The 8,925-nt window shown below is 46.7% G+C and overlaps 1 protein-coding gene across 1 annotated transcript in view; it reads right to left on the bottom strand.

Moving 5' to 3' along the window:
* Positions 1 to 483: 483 nt before the first annotated feature.
* LOC111231770 (laminin subunit gamma-2-like) overlaps positions 484 to 8,925 on the bottom strand; it is an 18,865-nt gene continuing 10,423 nt past the window's right edge. The window contains exons 2-17 of the mRNA XM_022759008.1: positions 8,654 to 8,843; positions 7,819 to 7,931; positions 6,987 to 7,379; positions 6,222 to 6,455; positions 5,450 to 5,586; positions 5,118 to 5,274; positions 4,697 to 4,902; positions 4,423 to 4,505; positions 4,182 to 4,319; positions 3,925 to 4,069; positions 3,658 to 3,807; positions 2,996 to 3,110; positions 2,711 to 2,907; positions 2,205 to 2,363; positions 2,021 to 2,120; positions 484 to 901 (exon numbers count right to left, since the gene is read on the bottom strand). Coding sequence (XP_022614729.1) covers positions 648 to 901; positions 2,021 to 2,120; positions 2,205 to 2,363; positions 2,711 to 2,907; positions 2,996 to 3,110; positions 3,658 to 3,807; positions 3,925 to 4,069; positions 4,182 to 4,319; positions 4,423 to 4,505; positions 4,697 to 4,902; positions 5,118 to 5,274; positions 5,450 to 5,586; positions 6,222 to 6,455; positions 6,987 to 7,379; positions 7,819 to 7,931; positions 8,654 to 8,843 — 2,771 coding nt within the window. The 3' untranslated portion in view covers positions 484 to 647. The remainder of the gene's footprint in view (positions 902 to 2,020; positions 2,121 to 2,204; positions 2,364 to 2,710; positions 2,908 to 2,995; positions 3,111 to 3,657; positions 3,808 to 3,924; positions 4,070 to 4,181; positions 4,320 to 4,422; positions 4,506 to 4,696; positions 4,903 to 5,117; positions 5,275 to 5,449; positions 5,587 to 6,221; positions 6,456 to 6,986; positions 7,380 to 7,818; positions 7,932 to 8,653; positions 8,844 to 8,925) is intronic.

The raw sequence follows: 8,925 nt of genomic DNA, 5'->3' as shown, positions 1-8,925 counted from the left end.
CAGGATGAGAAGTTAATCTAATGTTATTGATGCTCAAATGACTTTAATATACAAGTAAAAACTAGAAATTTATCAATTTAAAAATGTCATCATATGTATGAAGCATATGTAAGTTATTAATTTAAAAACAGTTTGTTTTGTTAAAATTATGACATAATTCAGAGATAATATCTTAGAATTTTTAATTCTATTTCAAAGTTTTAATTTTGGCAGGATTAAGCTTCCATACAACTGAACATGTGCTCATATAGAAATACAGAGAAATTCAGCTCTTATTCAACAAAGTGATGAACATTGAGGCAAATGAAAGTGCAGCAGTTTTTATATGAGAGAGTAAAGATACATATAAATATTCTGGACACATCAACGACAAATAAAAACACTGGATTTTGAAAAATATAAAAACTGAAACTGTACACATATAAATAGACTTCTCTTACAGTCACCCGTCAGACAACAGACATTAGCACTAGACGACCTGTAGGGGGCAGTGTGGTGCTGGCTGAAGAATAAACAGGTTCAGTGGTTGGTTTGTGCAACAACATTAATATTATTATTAGTTCAACAGGACAGTCGCTCAAAAACTCTTGAAGCCAAATGATTTCTGCGCCGCCACTGTGAGGCAGGTTTCTCCTGTGGGTCTGGACTCAGGGCTCCTCGATGGGGGGGCTGTTGTAGCAGCCGCTGGGGATGGATCTCAGGATGTCCTCCAGGTTAGCGATGTCGCCCAGGATGGTGTCGATGTCCCCGTTGATGCCGACCAGCCTGCGACGCATGGCGGTCTCCTGCTGCTCCATGTCCCTGAGCCGAGGCCTCAGGTGATCCTGCACGTCAGTCTGAGCGCGGGCCAGAGAGGCCTCCAGCTGCTTCAGGCGGTCCTCGTCCACGGTGCCGGGCTGGTCTGAGGAGGAGGAGAAGAAGAAGGAGGAGGTGAAGAGTCATGGAGGACCAGGGAAAAGCATTTACTTAATTTCATAATTTAACAGGCATTAAAAATAGGGATTGTAAAAAGAATTTATACATGAACGATTAATCATCAATAAATACTTCAGATTTAAAAATGGATTTACAAAAACTGAATAAAACTCATTAAGTCAACCATTTATAAATACATTTATTAATTCATCAATAAATAATAGAATTTTAAAAATGGATACACATTCCTGGATTCCCTTTTCAATTTCCATTTTCCAGCTGCTTTTCCTTTGAGCTAATCAATTAGTTTGGTCATTCAGCCTCTCCAATTAGCCTTTCTGTGACACTCCTGAAAAAACCTGATATGACTGGTTAGCTCTCCAACCAATCAGAGGGCTTGTTACATCTCATGGCCAGTTGGGATTGTTGAGCCTTTATCAGCACTGAGTGTCACAGGGAGGCCAAATGGCTAGCTAAGCTAATCGATTAGCTTTTCGGCTTGGAAATCACTGAGTCTCTAGTTTAACATGAACACAACGGCTTGTCTCTCGCTGTTGCTATGACGCTCTGAAGACAACATGATATTAGGGAGCGAATGTATGTTTAACATGATGCAATAAGACTGGAGTTCAGTTCATCTGCTGCAGCTGAACATCCTGAAATAATGTTTAAAGTCCAGGGCCGGTCGCACAAAACACCTCGAGTTTTCTACTTAAGTGTGACACTTGAGGTTTGATTTCTCCTTAGCTGAGGGAGTTACTTAAGGGTGTGAAGCAGTGAAAGAGATTTTACATCAGTGAAATGCTACTGTTTCCATGGAGACTGTTGATGTAGGAACATGTTCATGTTCTTCATTTATCACCATAAACTCAGTCGTGTTCCAGTAAAGACAGAGTCAGAGGGACCTAAGGTCTTTAACGGTTTAACTGACATAGATAAGGAGAAAACCTTGAATATTTAAGTGAACATTTTTAAACGTTTTTATTCTATGGAAATCCTTAACTCAGACTTCAAGGAAATTCTTAACTTAAGGTGTTTTGTGCAGCTGTTTTTATTTTAAGGAACCCTTAACTCAGACGTAAGGACAGTAAAGCCCTGTACTCACTCATGTTGGCCAGCAGGTTGTTGATGTCTCTCAGGGTCTGTCCCACGGCGTTTCTGGCCTGTCTGGCGTTGTTGAAAGCTGCAGCTGCTCCGACGGCCGCCTGCAGAGGAAACATTCACACCGTTCACTTTATGTCCGACAGCGTGTCTTTACCTGACGGGTCGTCTCTGGGTGGACACTTTACCTGTTGAGCGTCGTCCTGCAGCCTCCTGGCGTCGTCCAGCTCAAATTCCAGGTCTCCGACCACATCGACCGCCTTCGTCCTCAGATCCTTCGCCTCCTTGTTCAGTGTGGTGGCTTCGTTCAGCAGACCGGTGTGAGGCGGCAACGATCCAATCGTTCCCTGGAGAACAGAGACACCCGGTCAGCTCAGAGCCCAGGTCCCACACCAGAGTCAAACAGTTCATATGAATATGCAACTCACTGACACTAACTGAATGTCCAGAACCCACAGATTCTGTTTGTTGCCTATCAGTTTATTGATTAATCATTGATTAAGCAGGTGACTGACTGACTGACTGACTGACATGTCTCAGGTGGAACAAGCAAAACAAACATTTGAATATGTCAGTAACAGACCTGGAGTTGTTGTTTCTCTCTCTTTTCTCTAGGCTAACACTTTCCCCCTGCTTCCAGTCTTTGTGCTAAGCTAGGCTAACACACACACTGTTTTCTAAGGCTGGTTTTTACCTCCAGACTGTTGACCAGGCCGTCCAGCATGTTGATTTTTTGCAGTGCACCGGTATAATCTGTGGACACTTCATCCAGGACGGAGAGCGTGTGATCGTTGCTGCGACTGGCCTGCTGGATGGTGGCGTTGATGCCGGGGAGACGCCTGATGGCGGCGTCAGCCAGAGCTCTGCTGCCGTCGATCTGCTGGTCGAACCCTGAGGAGGAGGAGGAGGAAGAGTCACGTTCAGTCCAGAGTTATAAACAAAGTAGAAAGTTTAATCTGCCTGTCAGAGCGTCATGTACCTTTCAGGGTGTTGAACGCGACGTCCAGCTCCTTGGTGTTGCTGTTGATGAGTTGCAGGGCGCCCTCGGTGTCAGCCTTGGCAACGTTGACTCTGTCCAGCAGCTTGTTGAAGTCCTGCAGACACAGACAGGTGTGAATCAATGTGACACAACAGAACTGAGACCATACTGATTCAGGGTCAGCAGTTTAGGGTTCGGTCTCATTTTGATGCTTTTACTTGTATTGTGCCTCTTCCAGCTGAAGAGCATCTGCATGTTCTCATGAGACACGTGAGCCAACTGCTAACATGCTAGCCAGCAGTTAAGCTAACTAGCTCATTGAAACTGCTGTTTATACTTAATGAGAGCAGTAAGGAGCTAAAAGTGAACTCTCCTATGGTTCCATATGCCCAATATATGTCTTAGTCCTCTGTCCGAGTCTGGCCCGTACACCTCCACATCTGGGTTGATTCTGGCTGCTGCTGACAGCTGGAAGATTTTGTGTGTGTGTGCCAGAACTGGTCCAGATGTGGAAGTAGCATCAGACAATCATGATGTATATGGGCCAGACAGGAACACGAGTGTGTGGCCCGTGTATGGGCCAGATTTATTTAGAGATTGTGTTTATGAAAGTTGAACTCTATGCGAAAGGTTCTCCAGTGTTGGATGAGTTCTGTCTGTACCTGCTGGGCGGCTTGGCCCTTGGCCAACAGGTCCCTGGCGGCGGCCATGTCTCGCTGCACGCCGCCCTGCAGTGCCTCAAAGCCTGCGATGTTCTCGTGCGCCACACCCTTCATACCGGCAAACCTGGAAACCATGGCGTCCATCTCCCCCTGAGCATCATGGGAAAACACACAGATGGTCTTACACAGAGGAAATATGAACTTATTCTGTAAGATTATCTTTCTGAAACCAAAGAACAGATTTCGACGTCTACCAGCAGCCGTTACCTTCAGGGATGCTGGGAGGTTTTGCTCCATCTTGACGATGTTTTTCAACATGTCGTCCGCCATTTTGCTCTCACCCTTGGCGTCGCTGCTCAAACGGATCGCGTGGTTCTCCATACCCTTCACCCTGGCCGAAGTCTGGTCGTACCTGAACGCACACGGATATCATCAGTTCAACGACGTGTCGAGGGAGACGCTCTCATGGACAGAGTCTTGTATCTAACAGTGTTTGAACAATCATTCAAATAGACGCTACTCACATTGTCTTCAGATCTCCGATCAGCTCTTTGACCTTGTTCTCTCTGGTCATGAGAGTCCGGACCAGACCCAGACTCTTCTTAGAGTCGCTCAGAGCCATGTTGGCGGTTTGCTCCACAGCGGTGGCCTTCGTCTGATGTCTGGAGACGGACAAAGAGGAATTATTACTGCTGACAGCGGTGAAGACACAAACATCTACTGTAATGTATCAGTGACACCATGAGATCAGTATAATGGACTTACTTATCTGCCAGGCTGGTCGCTGTCTGCACCAATGAAGACAACAAGTTTGGACCCAGTGCAGGAGCATCTCCAAGAGGAAGGTCCTGACAGGCGGGAGGAGAGGAAACAGGTTTTAACCACAAGAAAACACCATCATTTTCTAAGTGTGTTTCTGGATCTTTATTCTGAAGGGTCATTCTTAGTTGGCATTATAGGTAATTACTGTAAAAAGTGATGGTGTCATTTATAAAATGGGGAACACTTCCTGCCATCCAGGGTCAGTGTCATGTCTTACAGCTGATCTGAGGTTCCTCTTGGCCTCCTCCAGTTTGCGTTTCATCTCGTCCATCAGAGTCTGGACCGTTTTCACCTCCGTCTTGTAGGTTTTCTGTTTGTGTTTGATGTTGTCGGCCGTGTCGGCGAGGTTTTGGATGTCCTGTCCCTCGGCCAGCTGACTCCTGCTGATGGACGACAGGCGACGCTGCAGGCTCTTCTCCATGTCTATTGGACACAAGGGAAGTGACATCATCAACATTCTCTTATCAGATTTGTACGACTGAAACTTTGTGAAGGTTTTTATCTTTGTTTGTGTTCAGCTGCAGTTCTTCTAACATCCACTAGATGCTGCTGGACTGGATGTCTCAAACTCATACTTCCTGTCTCAGGTAACTGATAAAGAATCAATAAGTGACATCAGTGACGAAGCGTCGTCTTACCTTCAATCTCCTCAGTGTCGTCCTGCAGGTTGTTCACCAGCCGCTCAACAGCTCTCAGAGCAGCCTCCATCTCGGCGCTGTTGGCTGGACTCAAACCTCCGTCCATGTCTGAGAACTTAGTCTCCAGATCCTTCAGTCTGGCAGCGTACGCCTCCATCTGACGCACAGGAAACAGGTTTGGACAATGTTAGATACTGTGTTTTCAGCATGTCCCGGAGCTCTGCTGCCCCCATGTGGCCAAGCAATCAAACTACACCTGAAAACTGGAGGAGTTAGTTTAATAGAACCAATCAAAGCTCAGTGTCATTTAAAGAAAGTTTTCACAGCTGTACCTTTGTCTTGATGGGGCTGAAGCAGGCGGGGCAGTTAGATCGTTGGCACCTCAGACCCTCGAAGCCCGGTCTGCATCGACAGCGACCAGAGTCATCACACTGTCTGGACTCAGAGCCCTGGACGTCGCAGTCACACGCTGGTCCACAAAACAAGAGAGGAGACGACTGTTAGTGACTTTACACTGACGAGATCCAGGAGCCCGAGTTTCTCAGGTTACTGTGTTAAAACTATCAAGTTTCAAGTTCTCCAGTTGAAATTTAACCAACTTCATCTAAAGATACTGAACCTTTTTTATCCACGTTAAACTCCCATATGAAGATGGTTTCAAAATGACCTTCATGAAAGATTTCAGTGAGTCAAATCTGGAAATATCCAATTCGATTTTTTTACCGGTAACAAAAGGTGTTCCACAAGGATCAGTTCTAGGCCCAGTCTCCTTTACAATCTACATCAATAACATAACATAAGATTGTCTCTTCTCCAACTGACTGTGATGTCCGTCTTTACACAGATGACACTGCTCTGTGTTGTGTTGCTGTTCAAGAGATGTTGATTTGACACAACTTCAAAAGAGTCACAGACTATAAATATGAATTTATGTATTTGTCTGGATGAATCATTTACTGGACCTCAGGACCAGACCAAACTCGCTCTACTAACTCTCTTCTGCTTCAAGTCCCGAGGGATTTCTTTGAACTTGGAAAATCTGCCTTTAGTTTTTGTTCCAAACACATGGACACACTCAAGATTGACAAACCAGCTTCCACTTACATTTGCAGGCGTCAGTGGCTCGGCTGTGGTAGAAGCCTCTCAGACAGGACTCACAGCTCCAGCCCTTCGTGTTGTTCAGGCACTTCAGACATTCGCCGCTGCTGCGGTCGCAGCTTCCCGCCACGCTGACGTCCATGTGACCGTTACACTCGCAGGGTCTGCAGGGGCGCCGCATTCCAGCGACTCCTGCGGGGTCTCCATAAAACCCCTCCTGACAGGCGTCACAGCGAGGACCTGAAGGCCGACGCAGACACAATATCATCAGTGAACGAGCAGTAGATGATTGTAGAGCCTTGTTAGCATCTACACTGATTAATCAATTCATTCCAAGACCTAAAGCTAATCATTAGAGTTTCCTCAGATTGGTACGGAGGCTCATTCAGGACTGGAACATTTCACCAACTCATCAAATTCATTTCTGATCCAAAAAGCATCAAACAGCAAATTAAATATATTTGAGTTAATATTTAACAGAAACATCTTTTGTCTTGTTTAGCAGTTCAGGGCCGGTCCGAGACTGTATGGGGCCCTTGGCAGAATTTGACCTGGGGGCCCCCACCACCTTGGCACCACCCACACTATTGATAATTGTCAGAGCTTGATCATTCACACACCTTCTGTAAATCCAACACACCCATTAATTTAAGTATGGATGTTAGTATAGTATAGATTACCATGACATCATGTATCACAAATAAAAAAACATCACAATGAGCAAGAGGAGCCGTTTGCTACAACCAGAACTGGGTTTGTTCTGGAACGTACCGGTGGTTCCGGTCGGGCAATTGTCACACCGGGGCTCCAATGAACCAGCGGCCAGTGAGCAGGACACTCCCTCCGGACAGGGGCACTTCACGCAGGTCTGGGGCTGCCATGGGTCTCTGTACAACCCCTCGGGGCAGTGCCGCTCTCTGGGCGTCTCGTCGGCAGAGTAACAGTCTCCGGTCTGAGGGTCACAGCTGCCTCCTCTGCAGCTGCAGGGCTCGCAGGGGCTGAAGGCTCCGTCTGCGGGGGTCCTGCGTCTGAAACCGGCTGAGCAGCGTTCGCAGAACTCGCCCTCGTATCCAGCGGGGCAGCTACAGTTCTGAACCCAGCCGGCCGGGACGCCGTCCCCACGCTGTGCCGACACCAGCTGCACGTTGTCAAGGTAACCACGTCCTGAGAAGACACAGTTCAACACAGTTCATCTACTACTGACCACTAAACACCAGGATCACAAACATCAGATATGAAATGTGAGTGAATGAGCTGAAGTCATTGCAGTGATGAAGGCATGAATCAATCCTTCAGCATCTTGTTGGTTTATAAATGTTGGAACTTCAACTGTTTCTAAAGTGGAAACATGATGTTTTGTAACCTCAGATTTAATCCAGGGAGTTTCCCCAGGTTATTGAACAGTATTTCTCTTCTTGTTTTGGGGCCGACAAGGAGGATTTCAGCTTTGTCCTCATTTAACTTTAAGAGGTTTTTGCTCATCCATTTATTTATTGCTAGAAGACAGAATGGAGCTCATAGCTGCAGCATTATTCAGCAGAGATGTACAGATCTGTGTCATCCACGTAACTATGGAAACATACAGTACAGAGGAGAAACTCACCGTTCTCGCCGAAGGTCGCCCGGATCTTGATGGCGGTGAGGTTCTGCAGGAGCTTCTGGAACTGGAGGGAGGAGAGCTGAGGCCTCCACCTGCTGCCGGGCTGCTCGTCCAGTCTGTTCGTGAGACAGAAGACAGAGTTTCACACGTTTTTACTCACGGCCAGGCGGTGGACGTCATCCAACAGTGAAAGTATCTTGGGACAACAACTGACAACTAACTAACTTTTGACTCAAACACCGCTGCCGTTTGTGGAAAGGCCTGTCAGCGTCTGTACTTCTACCGCAAGCTTAGACGTTTTAATGTCGACACCTGTTTTCTGAACATGTTTTATTCTTGTTTTATGGAGTCTGTTTTAACCTTTTCATGTATCTGCTGGTTTGATACAAATACTTTGAGATTTGAGCTAAAACCAAAACCACAGACAGGTGAGTTAAACTAAACTCTCCTGCAGCCATGGATCGATGCAGCTTCAGCTCTGAGTAGAGTCAGGTGACTGGACCCGGTCTACCTGTGTACAGGTGTAATTATCCGTTAAAAGATTTTGTGTTTTATGGTGCAGACGTTGTGTTCCTGCAGCATCACTTCTGAAGTCAATCCCATGAGCCTCAGCAGCTGCAGATGTGTTTCTACTTGCTCTGATTCCAGCAGCAGGATTCCTCCGCTCTGACAGGAATGTTCCAGTCCAGAGAAAAAAGTCTTGAAGTAGCAGCGAGGCTGAGATCAACCTGTGGCGTTTAATTTAAGCTCTGTGAAGCACCAGGCGGGTGGAGCTCATCACGTCAGGAGTGGTAAGTGAGAATAAAAATGTGTGTTGACGATGGATCGTCTCTCTCACCTGAAGCTGTACTTGAGTTTCTGTCCACAGGGGACGATGGACCGAAGGTCGCCCAGGGAGGCGGAGACTCTGAGACCGGCGCCCTCCAGGATCACGTCATTGGTGGACGGGTGTCGGACGCCCCGGTCCAGACGTAAGGAGAAGGAGAAGTTCTGACCATAACTGAGCAACTGGTTCCCCAGGTAAGGACCTGTAGGAGAGGAGACACCTGGTCAGGAGGAGGAGAAGAGGAAACAAGGAAAGGAAAGGAAAGGAAAGGAAAGGAAAGGAAA

The sequence above is a fragment of the Seriola dumerili genome, unplaced genomic scaffold (assembly GCF_002260705.1).
Source record: "Seriola dumerili isolate Sdu_G_001 unplaced genomic scaffold, Sdu_1.0 BDQW01000315.1, whole genome shotgun sequence".
Lineage (NCBI taxonomy): Eukaryota > Metazoa > Chordata > Actinopteri > Carangiformes > Carangidae > Seriola > Seriola dumerili.
Note: the sequence above shows the minus strand (reverse complement) of the source record. Positions and strands in the feature narration are given on the sequence as shown.